Source organism: Lipophrys pholis (assembly GCF_963383615.2).
Source record: "Lipophrys pholis genome assembly, chromosome: 22".
NCBI lineage: Eukaryota > Metazoa > Chordata > Actinopteri > Blenniiformes > Blenniidae > Lipophrys > Lipophrys pholis.
In genome coordinates, this window is record NC_137644.1 from 11812515 (window position 1) to 11827430 (window position 14916).

At 46.2% G+C, this 14916-nt stretch overlaps 1 protein-coding gene across 1 annotated transcript in view; it reads left to right on the forward strand.

The window, feature by feature from the left end:
- Positions 1–582: 582 nt before the first annotated feature.
- Positions 583–14916, forward strand: part of celsr1a (cadherin EGF LAG seven-pass G-type receptor 1a) — a gene marked incomplete at its 5' end in the record, with an annotated part of 80648 nt that continues 66314 nt past the window's right edge. The window contains one exon of the mRNA XM_080491622.1: positions 583–4114. Coding sequence (XP_080347748.1) covers positions 583–4114 — 3532 coding nt within the window. The remainder of the gene's footprint in view (positions 4115–14916) is intronic.

Here is a 14916-nt window from a genome sequence, read left to right on the forward strand (position 1 = left end):
TTTTTTAAACACTATTTGTGCCATCACTGCTCACAACTTGTTGAACACACACACACACACACACACACACACACACACACACACACACACACACACACACACACACACACACACACACACACACACACACACACACACAGAAGTTGAAGGAGCAGTTTTCTCCAGCTCTCTCCTTATTGTCATAACAATACACTTGTGCGCTTTGGTCACCCGGTCAGTGCCACTTCCTAAATCTCCATGAGAAAAAAACAGAGCCCCCCCTCCGTGAAAGCGTCCCAGAGCGGGGAACCCAGCAGGGTTATGGTAATAAGCCCTCTGAGGAGGAGAGGAGGAGAAGAGGAGGAGGAGGAGGAGGAGGAGATCCACGGAGCCATTTTGTACTCATTTTAAACTCAGTGTGGTTTCACGCAGCCGCTGCGCGCCGTGGATACGCGGAGACTATGGATCCCGAGCGCCTTTTCCCACGTTGAAACTTCACCATGAGGGATAAAAACAAGACGCGGTGCTGGGAGCGGGAGAGTTAAGGCTTTTTTCCCCCCCCGGTGAAGTTTGGATGGGATTGTGGCAGGTTTTTACACAAGCATGGAGCTGCCGATGCGTTGGATTTGGGTCTGTGTCCTGCTCTCCGCGCCGCTTGCGGGATGTTTGGAGATGCACCTCTCGGAGACTCTGCAGCCCGGAACTCTTTTGGCGAACCTGTCCCTCGGCCCTGGATGGATTTATAAACTCGACCGGACTTTAACGCCCAAATCCACCCAGAGCTTGTTCCAGGTGGAGAAGCGCAGCGGAGTTATCCGTCTGTCCCGCAAAGTTCAGTGCGCGCACACACCGAGGAACCCGGCTCCGGTTTATTTCCGAGCAGGTTCCTCCAGCCGCGGGGACGTTATTCTGACGCATTTCAACGTGTTTGTGCACGGACAAGACTGCTTTATTAAATACAAGAGAAAGAAAGCGTCGGGTGAGCCCGACGTTTACATTAAGCACATCTCAAAAGTGGATCCAACTTCCTGCTTACCCGCAGGTACGCTGTTTTTGAATGTAACCAAACTTTTGCCCGGCTTTACGCGCGGCACTCTCTTTCTGGACAGTGGGTGTGTTGGCAAAGACTTAGTCGCGGTGTTCAGACATGGGGATTTGTTCCTGGTCAGTGACTTATGTCTTGAGCACAGTGGAGAGCCCGAGGTGAGTTTGCAGTGCGTCCTGCACAGCTCTGCCAGCAGCCGCCTCTCTGTGCAGCTCAGTGTGACGCTCCTCAAAGCGCCCGCACAACAGGACGTCTCCACGAGCACCCAGAGAAAACCTGACGCGTTCATCCACAGAGGGAAGAGGCAGGTAAACACAGCTCCCCAGTTCCAGCTGCCAACCTATCAGGTGGCAGTGCCAGAGAATGAGCCTGCGGGAACCCGGGTGATCACCCTGAAAGCCACAGACCCGGATGATGGAGCCTCAGGGAGGCTGGAGTACAGCATGGAGGCCTTGTTTGACAGTAGGTCTAGTGACTTTTTCGACATCAACACACGGACAGGGAGCATAACAACTACCCAGGCACTAGACAGAGAAGTCAAAGACACGCATTTGTTCAAAGTTAGTGTCACTGACAATGGCACCCCCAAAAGAACAGCAACTTCCCTCATCACCATCACTGTGAGTGACACTAATGACCACAACCCGGTGTTTGAGCAAAATGAATACAGAGTGAGCATCCGGGAGAATGTGGAAGTGGGATATGAAGTGATGACGGTGCGGGCAACCGATGGCGATGCCCCCTCGAATGCCAACATGATTTATAAAATTGTGAATGGTGACGGTGTGAACTCTGTGTTTGCAATCGACCCTCGTAACGGACTGGTGAAGATCAGGGAGCGGCCCGACCGGGAGACCAGGGCCCAGTACCAGCTGATCGTCGAGGCGAACGATCAGGGCAAAGATCCGGGTCCTCGAAGCGCAACGGCCACTGTCAGCATCTCTGTGGAAGATGAAAATGACAACTACCCCCAGTTCAATGTGAAGCGGTACGTGGTGCAAGTCCCCGAGAATGTGGCGGTCAACACCAAAGTCATCCAGGTGGAAGCAACGGATAAAGACGAGGGAAACAATGCCAAAGTGCACTACAGCATCATCAGTGGCAACATTAAAGGGCAATTCTACATTCACTCCCCCACTGGTGTGATCGATGTCATCAATCCACTGGACTATGAGATGATTCGGGAGTATAACCTGCGGATTAAGGCTCAGGATGGTGGAAGGCCCCCTCTAATAAATGGCACCGGAATGGTGGTGGTGCAAGTGGTGGACGTCAACGACAATGCCCCCATGTTCGTCAGCACGCCGTTCCAGGCCACTGTGTTGGAAAATGTGGCTATTGGGTACTCTGTGATTCACATCCAAGCAATCGATGGCGATTCAGGAGAAAACGCCCTTCTGGAGTACCGGCTCACTGACACCGCGCCTGGTTTTCCGTTAACCATCAACAACAGCACAGGCTGGATTACAGTCAGCGAGGAACTGGACAGGGAGACCACTGAATACTACACATTCGGCGTGGAGGCCAGAGATCATGGGGTCCCTGTCATGTCCTCCTCCGCTAGCGTCAGCATCACAGTGCTGGACGTGAACGACAACGTTCCCACGTTTACAGAGAAGACGTACTCATTGAAGATCAACGAGGACGCTGTTGTGGGATCCAGCGTGCTCACGATGACCGCTGTGGATCGGGACGTTAACAGCGTGGTGACCTATCAGATCTCCAGCGGCAACACCAGGAACCGCTTTGCCATCACCAGCCAGAGCGGCGGCGGTCTCATCACATTAGCCCTCCCCTTGGACTACAAGCAGGAGCGTCAGTACGTCCTGACGGTCACGGCCAGCGATGGGACGCGCTACGACACCACGCAGGTCTTCATCAACGTCACGGACGCCAACACGCACAGGCCTGTCTTCCAGAACGCCAACTACCAGGTGATGCTTAGCGAAGAAAATCCAGTGGGCTCCACCGTGGTATTGATCAGTGCCACAGACGAGGACACGGGTGAAAATGCCCGTATAACGTATGTAATGGAGGACAATGTTCCTCAGTTTAAAATCGACCCGGATACAGGTGCCATCACAACACAAATAGAGATCGACTATGAGGACCAGGCCTCCTACACATTGGCCATCATTGCCAGGGACAATGGCATTCCTCAGAAGTCTGATACCACTTATGTGGAGATTATCATCCAGGATGCTAATGACAACGCTCCTCAGTTCCTCAGAGACATGTACCGGGGGACTGTATTAGAAGATGCGCTGATTTACACTAGTGTGCTTCAGATCTCTGCTTCAGACCGGGATTCTGGCCCAAATGGCTGGGTGAGCTACACGTTTCAAGGTGGCGATGATGGAGACGGAGATTTTATGATCGAGCCGTACTCCGGTATCGTCAGGACTCTTCGCAAGCTGGACCGAGAGAACGTCCCCGTTTACAATCTCAAAGCCTTTGCTGTGGATAAGGGGGTGCCGCCTCTGAAAGCGGCCGTGTCCGTTCACGTCATTGTCCAAGACGTGAACGACAACGCTCCCGTGTTTGAGAAGGACGAGCTTTTCATTGACGTGGAGGAGAACAGAGAGGTGGGTTCAGTCGTGGCCCAGATCACTGCTACCGACCCAGACGAGGGAACCAATGCTCAGATCATCTACCAGATCATAGAAGGGAATTTTCCTGAGGTCTTCCAGCTGGATATTTTCAACGGCGACCTCACTTCTCTCACCGAGCTGGATTACGAGACCAAAACGGAGTATGTCATAGTGGTCCAGGCGACGTCTGCGCCACTAGTGAGCCGGGCCACTGTGCACATCCGCTTGGTGGACCTGAACGACAATCCACCCGTGCTGCAAGACTTTGATATCATTTTTAACAACTACGTCACCAACAAGTCTAACAGTTTTCCATCTGGAGTAATAGGAAGGGTACCAGCTCATGACCCGGATGTGTCAGATAAATTACACTACACGTTTGAGTCGGGGAACGAGCTCAGTCTGCTGCTGCTGAATGAAGACACCGGGGAGCTGAAGCTGAGCAGGGATCTGGACAATGACAGAGCCCTGGAAGCACCCATGATCATCTCCGTCACAGGTGAGTAATTATACATTTGTATGTCTCCTTGTCTGTGGGAAAATCCTGTTTTCCATGTCAGGTTTCACCTGTCGGTGCATTCCAACATGTAATAATGTGTTGGAGCTGGGAATTTGAGTCACTTCTGGTGATGTATGATCACTCTGTTGAGCCAGCGTGGTAGTTTTGTATCAACAGGAGGAGAGAGGCGGGTTTCAGTCATGAGTGTGTTGACTGCATGTTCAGTTTGTTCGCCGCAGGCTCTCTGTAGGATCCGGTTGTGCTGCTTTTGTTAAATTCGGGTGATAAATGTATTGCGTGGAAGTGGTTGGTTTGGGTAATAAAAGGCTGCTATTAGAGGGGCACCCCTCATAACTGAACTGCTTTGTTGCTGCGCTCATGTGGGGTTTTGTTCAAAGGACACACACACACACACACACACACACACACACACACACACACACACACACACACACACACACACACACACACACGTACATGCACAGCATCAGTGCAAGTTTATGCAAAGTTTATATAAGCAGCTCTCTTTGAAGTGCAGAAGTAAAACTTCTTTCTGTAGGTTGCACTCTGCAGGGAAGTTTGAATAACTAAATAATAATAATTGTGGAAAGATGTCTTCCAGAATAAGTAGACCTCCTTGGTGGTGTTACCTTGGCTTTACACGAACACTGATATTTAGAGACATCGTCGTGGTGGTTTGGATATGAAGGATTTTTGCACGCAAGGTTGCGTTCAAAGAATTTGCCTTGATTTTCCTTTTTTTTAACAAGAAGAAGCAGACTTTGGTCTTTAAAGTTAAATATTAGACAAATGAAAACTCTTGGCTATCCACGCCCAAACACCGCAAGCACATATATACATTCTCTTTGCAGGATAAATCTACCCCCCTGACAGAATAACTACCCTGTCACCTCCAGACAGCTGCTTGTCTAACCCACTTTGTCTGTCTCCTGTCTGTACATTGCTTTTTCTCTTTTCTCCATCTTCCTTTTCCCTATTGGTTATTTAAACCTTGAAATAAGCGAACACACCAATGCAGTTCATTCTCTTTTCTGTACGTCATCTGATCATCTCTCTAAGTGGAAAAATATCAGTGTAATGTACATGCTGAAGGGTGCACGAGGACCCCGCAGCCTGGATTATGGCTTTGTCAGTTGTGAAGTTTGATTATATATCGCCTCTGATTTCTTAATTTCTCTGCAAGTGACTGAGAAAATGCTGTGAGTGTGATTTCCTCACAACTATCTCCTGTCTGAAGCACCGCTACCTCGTCTTTCTTGTGGTCAAAAGTGTTTTATGACCGCTATAGATGACCTGCGGAGCAGCTGGGCACCCGGGGACTCTCCACAATAGTCGGAGGCCTTATAGGCCTCAATTCTCCACCTCTAAATATGTGTCTGTCAATAAGTGCTGACACGCTTCGCTGTATCCATGACAACACTGACCTCATGATAGTCCCTGTGGGGGGGGGACTGCACCTCTTCATTAGCTGAAGCCTCGAGTGTCCAAATACACAAAAATATATCAGCATGTGTTCAAGCACAATTAAACAGATGTGCACACTTACGCAGAAGAAGAGCTCCACACACACACACACACACACACACACACACACACACACACACACACACACACACACACACACACACACACACACACACACACACCCTTTTTTTTCTTTTCTTTTTTGGAAGGTTCACCCAGATGTCAAGTGTTAGGTAACCATTACTACTGACGTCTTGACCTGTCGACCTTGGGCTCTTGGGAGAGGAAAGCCTGAGGGGGATTGGTGGGTAATCAGCACTTTAACAAGCATGAAGAGACAAGACACCAATTGTGTCTTAGTCTCACTTGAATGCAGCCCGCCTCCCCCCTTTTAAAGGTTTCTGTTTCATTTTAAGAAGGATTGTTTTTTTTGTTGTTTTTAACCTCCCACATCTAATTTAGACGGATCTCTGAAGGTTCACTTTACTCTGAAACTCCCAACACTACTTCCATCTCATTTTGGGTTTTTTTATTTTCAAAAGTTAATATTGGCTCCATTTTCATTTTAAAGATTGTGTTTGAGATCCATTTTGTGGTTAGATTTGCTCATTCGGTCATGCGTAATTCAACTAATGGACTAATTCATTTCAGTTGCTGTGATCAATATAATATCGGACCATTCAGGTGAGTATTGATGAATCATAACAAACCAACAGTGAAACAGAGATGGTGGGACACAATCTGTCCCGGGTTTTATTGAAACTTGTGCAGGTGCTTTTTTTTTTTTTTTTTTCTTCTCGTGAGCGGAGGGCCTGAGAATGTTTCTTGAGCTGTCTGCTGAAACGCAAGAACGGCCTGATAAGTCTTCTGAGATACACTTTCTCGTCACGCTTTGCTAGCCACAACACTGCCGCATGTGTCCTCGCTCCCTCTACGTGCACTTGTGTGTCTGTGTTTCAGTGGCTGAGGCTGACATGTTCCCATTGTAAGAGCTCTTATCTTTCGCTTGTCAAATTTCACGTAAAACCTTTTGCGTTTATTTTTACTTTTTTTGTAAAAAAAAAAAAATAAATAAAAATCTATCTGTCCTTATGCATCACAAAAGCAAAGTTATAGTGTATTTGAGTCTACTGCACATATACCCTGAATATTCCCCTCCGTATTTTCTGCTTTAACTCTTTTAGATGGAAACAGTTACAGTCCAATGAGACGGCAAGAGTTGGAAAAAATGAAAAATGAAAAAAATTAATCTGACATTTTTATGCTCGAATGATGCATATTACGAAACTAAACTTCCTCAACTTTGACAGCAATGCTGGATTGATTGCAGACACTTTGTATATGTGGTGGTATTTTTAACACCTGAAAACACAGCCACAGTTTAATTTGTATAAATAGTCAAAACTGCGGCACACACACTGAAGACATAGGAGGCTGTGGTCCAGGTGCACTAAATGATGCTTGAATCAGACCCAATGCCTTAAATATGAACTCTTCCTTACAAAGCAGTGCAAGTCTGCAGTGGAGGCGGGGTTCCTTTGCACCATTCACAAATAGCAGCGGAGCAGATTGCTACTTAAACGATTAGACGAATGAATGAATCAATGAATAATGCTCCGTTGCCTTTTTTTTTTTTTCCATTCCAGCTCTGATCTCTTTTCCCTTTACTGTCCGTGAGGGAGACGGCATGATGCTACACGCACTCGCACACCGCCGCTCGCCCCACCCTCCTCCCTCTCTTTTCCCTATGGGGGCTTTTCCTGAGCTTCCTTACATATGGGTTTGGCTTCTAATCCTTAGAGGAGTTGCATAGCTCAACACGTTTTCGGATTTACTTTGGCTTTGTGAGACATGCTTTCTCACCTGTGCTACCATGACCTCTGATTGCATTCCAACTGTGACTGGGCCTTGGATTGAATAATTAAGCTTCTTATTTTTAAAATTTTCCTTCTCGATTGAGTTTTTTTGGCATTAAATTCTTATTTCAGACACATTTGGAAAGACAGATTATTCTCGTGGAAGTCAAGGGACTTGTACTGCTCCTCGTGGAAGCACAGGTGTGGCAGCGGCGCCGACACAGTGACAACACATGACCTCTTACCTGTAAGATCAAAGCGGTATGCAGGGTTTCTCCACATCTCCAGTGGTGAGAAACGATCCGGATAACACAAAAGACGGGATGATCTCAGGATGATGGATGGAGGGAAAAAAAAAAGTGCGTGGGAGAGCGTCACTGTTACTGTTGCTGTCTCTTACAAAAAATGTTTTTCTCAAAAAGAAGTCGGCGTTTGGGCAAACTGGGAAAAACCCAAACAAAGATTTGAGTTCTAAAAGTTCAAAGTATAAATGGACAGACTCTCCTCGAAGTTGTTTTTGTTTTCCATTGAGCCAAAAACTAAATGTGTCTCATTTATCTTTGGATTGATGGTAGAAAGGGTCATCCTTTAATCCCACTACTGGCAGTTTTAGCTCCATCTATGTCACTTGTTTATGTTCTGAAGTGTATTTCATAAGACTCATTTATTTACCGTTCAAACCAGCCCACGGTGGATCGTGTTGCCGCTCTATCGACAAGCGTATCCGCTTCACGTTGAGCCACGTGACGGTTAGATCGCCTCGCTACTCAGTTGTGGTCAGACATGTGTTGTTTTTACAGAAATCACCTTTTTCCTCAGGTAGAAATCAGTCTTGATGTCTGCCGTGAAGCAAAAAAACTCCTCTGAAATGCAAACTAAAAACACGAGATTTTGAAAATGTCATGAGTTAAATGCACATTCTGTACAGTTGAAAGAGTAAAAGTAAAACAGGTGTACTGTAAATCTCAGAAAGATGTGAATTGTACTTAAGTACAGTATTAAACCTTGTTAATTCCCACGAACAAGCAATCTAGAACGAGGATAACTTTCTGGATGAAGTTTTTTTGCTTTATTGCATCATGAAAGACGTATGTGGCCCAAACTATCCAAAGAATTTCAATATCAACTTAAAGCAATGAAGTTTAATCACAAGTCTGCAGGGATGGTGCCAGGGTGCTTTTGCCATGTCTGCAGCAGCTCGTACGTTCTCTCCCACTATACATATCTGTGCGTCTTGAAATGCCTCGTAACTGATATTCGGGGATCCCATTCATTCCTAGGATTTCACACGCCCTCCTGGATTTTTAACTTGGACCCTCACCACATTCCCCTTAAGTCTCCTCCCTCCTGTGTCCGTCTCGCTCTCGGCCTCAAGTCTCATTGTTTACCCCCACGACCACTCGGTCGTATCTGCTTGTAATTTTCCCGCAGAAATAATCTCATTGCTCGCCCATGTGCCCGCCGAGTGTTGCTCTACCCACCGCGTGTTTGTCGAGGCTAAATCAGTCCCGAGTGGCTGGACAAACTTATTAGATTACTGTCCTCGCGTCTTGTCTGTCCGGCCGTGCCTGTCTGCGTCCGTGTAACCGTCTGTGCATGTAAACCTTCGCGCTGGATACTGTTATGTCTGCGTCTAGCAAGTATCTTGCGTGTTAGTTCGTTTCTTCACGTTGCATGGATTTGTTTTCACTGGTTCGTTTTCTGTTGTTGAGTCTATCTGTGCAGTCGAGACTAAAATATCCCAAACGACTATTAGATTTTCCGTGGAATGTGCACGGGCATCTATTTGTCATTCTGAAGGGCTGAAAGGTATTCTATTCCTGAAAAAAATGTAATTTGCTTCTGTTAAAGTGTTGAATTGAACCAACTTCTGTTTTTATGTTTCTCCAACTTGCTCTGTCACGTTGCAATCTGCAGTAACAAGATGATTTACGATAAAGACAAACACTCGTGCAGATGATGCTGATGTCTTTGTGGTTTGAAATGACTCCTTTCACATAACAGTGTACCTCATCTTGCCCCTAATTTACACCAGCTGTTCCTTGTTTTTGTTTTAACGTCACGTGTGCTTTCTGTAGAAGTAGAGCAGTTTGTTCACTCGCATCATGGAACTTTAATAACGATATAGTTGCAATATATACAGCAGTTTCAGTGAAAACACGAGGCCCGTTGACTTTCCAGTTTCATGTTCGACACCCCCGACTTGTTATTTTAAGTTTAATGAACTCGTACATAATGTGTGTTTTAATTATTTTAGTGTTCTACGTCATCAAACTCCACTTTTTAAAGCAGCAGATGTTAAACTAAACCGTATCGTTTGAAGTGTGCAGGATGAATTCTAAAACAGATTTGGTTTATACTGTGACACTTAAAGTTCTAGTTAATGCAATAAAGAGGAAATATCTAGTTTTTTAAGTATGAATAAAATGAATGTCTGCAAAAAGTGCGGAAATGTGCGTGTGAAATTGGTTTATCTTAAAATCTGTGATATTTTTGCAGCCGCACATTTGAAGATAAATGTGTTTTGCACTTTTCATTGAAATCTCATTGGCAAAACGTGGCTCTCCCTCGTCCTGAGGCAGGGTGGTGAGGGGGAAAAAAAATACAAAAAAAACAGAGCAGGTGTAATAACAGTGCTCATCCCTCCTTGTCTCTCTTATGTGTTCAATGAGCAGGAAAGGAATCACATTCATGCTTAATCTCGTACATCCACCGCCGGCTTTATTGTGTGCTTGTACGCCGTGTGCCTCCAGGTTGTTGTCTGTGGAGTTTGAAGTGTAAATACCAGGGGATCAGGACTGGTCACTGGTCGACTCCACTGATGTCTGAACGCTCAATTACAGGCTTGAGAGAGGAGGGACGTCTAAAGTAAAGGATCTGAGGCTGTCTGCTGATGCCGTCGCTGGCTGTGAGAAGCGACGTGGCCACACACTGACTGTGGGACGAGTCAGATGCTGCTACTAATTTTCCCTCGGGGAGGAAAGTGTTTGAATTTGCTTGAGATGTGGCTACAACGTGGAGCTTTGTATAACCAAAACATGCTCTTATGTCCCCCGTGCAGTTAAAACGATTTCGACTATTGGAGCCACGTTGGGTATTATATCCACTCCCCTATCCCAGAAACATCCCTAGAGAAACAGAAAACGACAAAATATGGACGCATCCTCTATTGCAGGGGAATAATTTCCTCTGACGATTTCACGAGCAAGTTAAACCAGTTGAATAATTGTAATTTAAAATACAAAGAGTAGCCCCACCAACTTTCGGGCATCAACAGTTAAAGTCTTGTTAACTCTTGTCAGGCGTCTTTCTAACTTCCACATTAAAAGTTTGTTCTTAGCTGTTTTGTTTTTTTAAAGGTTTACAAAGTCACCCTGACATTATTTTGCGCAATGAGGTAGCTATCTTTCATGCCGATATCTCAGTTCAGCTCTCCGAGCCTCTTGCAGGCCGGCTTTGACCCAAAGGTCTTGTGTTTGACACCCCAGTGTCAAATGAGCAATGTTCAGGGTCAGGGTATGCATCCAATTTGAAGGAACTCCAAAGTGCCACTTCAGTGATATGTTCCCGATTTTACCTCGCACGGTGTTTTTCATTACGCTGTAATACCCTTCCTTCATGTGCACTTTAATTTAATTCATTCAATGAACACCACCACCCTGGTTTAGAAGCATGATTTTTTTTTTCTTTCTTTCTTTCTACCAGATCAACAATTACAGCTTTCACACCAAACTCAAACATCCTTTGACTAGTTTGTCTCTGTCCACTATTTCCTGCCTGAGCTGCGTTTGCTCCCACGCTCCTAATCCATGACGGTGCTTCCTTCGAGATCAGTGACTTGCTTCCTGCAGGTAATCTCCCTAAGCACGGCCTGCGTTTCTGATGTTGCTCCACTAGTGAGCAAAGTGAGCCACAAACACATGTGCTTTGGGCTGGAAATGCACAGTGCAAAAAAAAAGTCAGTCGATATTCGTGCAAATTTCTGATGGACCCCCCCCCCCCCCCCCCCCCCCCAACACACACACACACACACACACACACACATACACGTACACGTACACATTCACAGACGGAGCCTTATCTCCCCTCGACTTGCCGCAGGACAGTGATTTCACCACTTGCACTCGCAGGTTTTGGGTGGTTGGAGACGGTGGGGGGGGGGGGGGGTTGGGGGGGGGGGGGGGGGGGGGGGGGGGGGACTCCTGTGATTGTAACCGGACACACCTCTCCCCCGGTCCCTCTTTCTTCTTCACTCTGTTTGATACAATACTCTCCTTTGTCTCGCTCCACGGGGGGAGGCAGGGGCAGCTTCGCAGCTCGCCAACGGCTCACGAGTGTGACATTACATGCGTCATGATGTGCGATGACCAGCTGCTGGAATGTTAAGTGGTGGCTGGGTGGGAGGGCATGTAGGGGGGCCGAGGGTCTATTCTACACATACAGTGTGTAGAGTGAGTGAATGACAAGTGTGACAGCAAAATAAGAGAAGATCATGCGAGAGCCGATCACACCGCGGGGGCTACGTGCTCAGTTACTAATTGCGGCTTATATATTCAGGATGTGTTTTAGGACCCCTGTAAGGACCTGTCCTAAACTGTTAAAACTTCTCTTTTCGCAAACAATATGTCCTTTTTGCTGTGGCTCGTGGCTCCTTGAACTTACGACTGACACCAAATTGGCAACAGCCTCATGTGAATGACATGACATTTACTTGTTGTCACAGCGACTCCGACGTATGCAGAGGTCATGTACCAGTCATGTGTAGGCTGCATACCAGGAGGTCAGATTCTGTGCCGATATACTATCGTGTATCGGCGAAAAACCCATGTGATGCCAGTCGTCTGTTCGACTGCTCGTTAACGCCATTTACAGAACATCAGATCACGCGTGAGGAAAATTCTAAAACATATGTAACTTAATTTGGATTGGCTACTTGTAGACTTGATTTATTTGGCTTTTTGCACAGTGATTGATTCTGTAAGTCTTTGGCGTTGCTCGCACTTGTGCCTTTCTTAATCCTGGACTAAATCATCAGAATAAATCATTTCAATTCTTGCCAATAGACGCCATGTAGTGAACCCTTCATCGGTCATGTTACCATATATGGTCGTTTGCCGCTTTTCCTTGTTTTTTCAACACAAACCGTTAATTAAGTTAATAACAGTTGCACAGTTCATCACTTTTCGATTGAGAAACATGTTTTTCAAGACATTCGAACGAGACATTATTGTGAAAGCTTTTTGAAAGACATCCATTTCGAATTTCAGGCCATTTAGAGGATTTGTACAACTATGAGTTGTGAAACGCAATGAGATTTTAGTCAGTCCACATCTGGTCAAGATATCTTAGCCATTGCTGAAACATAATTTACTGCCCATGTAAGAGGTCCTTCATGCAGAACAATATCTGTTCGACAAGACCTGTTCCTCCATCCAGACCTGAACATAAAAAAATAAAAATTGACGTCATATCTTTTAATTGAGGAAGTAACGCTCGAAAAGCGCATTAGCAAGGTGTGTGGAGGTTTTAGGTTTTCAGATTCAGATACCAAGCTTTCTCACAGCGGCTTTCCTGAAAACTGACACCTCGCAGTAATTGCCCTCTCGTCGAGAAAACTACCCGATTGGGGCTTTAACACTGATCCTCTGTGAGTGTTGACGTTGGACTGCAGAGACAGACTTGATGCCAGGTTGTCTTCGTCGAGGTGTCAGCTTTAGTCATTCCCCCTTCAGCCCGAGAAGGAGCTGGTGACAGGTGTAATCTTGACAGTTAATAGCGTTGTGCTCATGAACTTGTTGATGCACGCTTAGTTCTCGAATTGATGTCCCTGTTTTGTCATACTGGCTTTCAGAGTGCGTTCAGTTATTCTCCAAAGACAGATTCTGATTGGATTGGTGTTGGGAATGGGTGGTGTCGCTTCATGTGGAAGTTAGCAAGATGTGGAAGATGTAATCCTGAAGCTTTCCAAATCTTTGACTTCATGTGGTTCCCAATCTCACCAAGATGGAAAATGGACCCCTCCTGAAGTAGAGTTATGAATGAATGATATGTCCGTGGTTGACCTAATCCAAGCACAATACACATGAATGACTATGATTTCTCTTTGGTGTGTGAACCCCCTGTCTTGTTCAGCACCCTCTTTAGATATAGATCTTGTTCACAGGCAGTGTTTACTGCCGTGAGGGGGATTTGAACCGCAACTCTGGCCAAGAGCTGCCGCCTTGGCCCGATGTGTCAGTCTCAGACAGCTGCTGTCATCACCGGCGTCGCCTTACAGCCTCCTAACAGCCTCTGTTCTGCTCGCCGCTACCCGCGGCGCGACTCCTTTGTCCGGTTTGACGGGAAAAGCACACAAACGGCGAGGAGATGTGAACCGAAGAGCTCCCGACCCAAACAGACGTGCAAATCTGAAGGCGCATCGGCACACTGGACCATCAAGAGCAGGAGTCGTGTGTGTTAGCAGGCAGAGCACACACACACACACACACCCCAGGTCACACTTGGCTCCTACAGGCGGAGTGGCTTAGAGCTCAGCAGGCATTTCAAAGGAGCAGACTTAAGACGTGCGGATTGAGGCTTTGTGTGTTTTCTCCGGCCCTCCAGGCCTCGTCTTTTAACACAGAGTGTCAGACTCTGATACACAGATGTAGACAGAGGAACCTTCGAGGTACGTTGAGTTTGCTCTGCCTTTTCACGGGACGTCAGGATGCCTCTTTGAACCGAGACATCCTCTGGTTACATTCTGGATAGGGTGTCTCAAGACGCTCAATAACACGTCTATAAAGCGCGCAGAAGTATTTGCGCTGATGCAGGTTATCATTATCTCCCCTCATGTCACTCACGAGGCGGCCGTGGACTCTGCAGCGGCCCCCCGAAGTGTGAAGGCCAGGTTTCACACAAAGATCCTCTCCACCTTTTATACGGCGCAAAATAACCTGCCTCACCCTCCCAAAATGTATTTAGTTACATGTGTATCAAAGTAAAAAAAAACAAAAAGCTACTTTATACTCTCCCGAACAGCTTTTTTTTTTTTGTTACGCAGCACATAACTTTACCTGCAGTTTCCAGTGAAGTTTTGCTGCCAGCAGGCAGTTTTGTTGCTGTGTGTGCGTCAGTTGTCTGAACAATCAATGTGACGATTTTCACTGGAAAAGAGAGAATGAAGAAACTAAAATCAGCTTATAAGCGACATCCGCACCGTTTAGATATTTTGTTCACAATGATGGTGATATCCTACAAGTATCTCCGCTAAATACTTGTGAATATCTCACGTGATGTTGTCATTTATTATTTGTTCACAGAAGAGGAAATGCAAGTCGAAACGTGTAGAATTTTTTAGTTGTTCAAACCAAGGTCGGTAGTTGAAGATGATTATATAGTTTTGCAGATTTAAGTGATTTCATCTTGAAGAGTGATACAGGGCTGCACGATATCTTGCCCATCTTCGTCGACGTATCAATA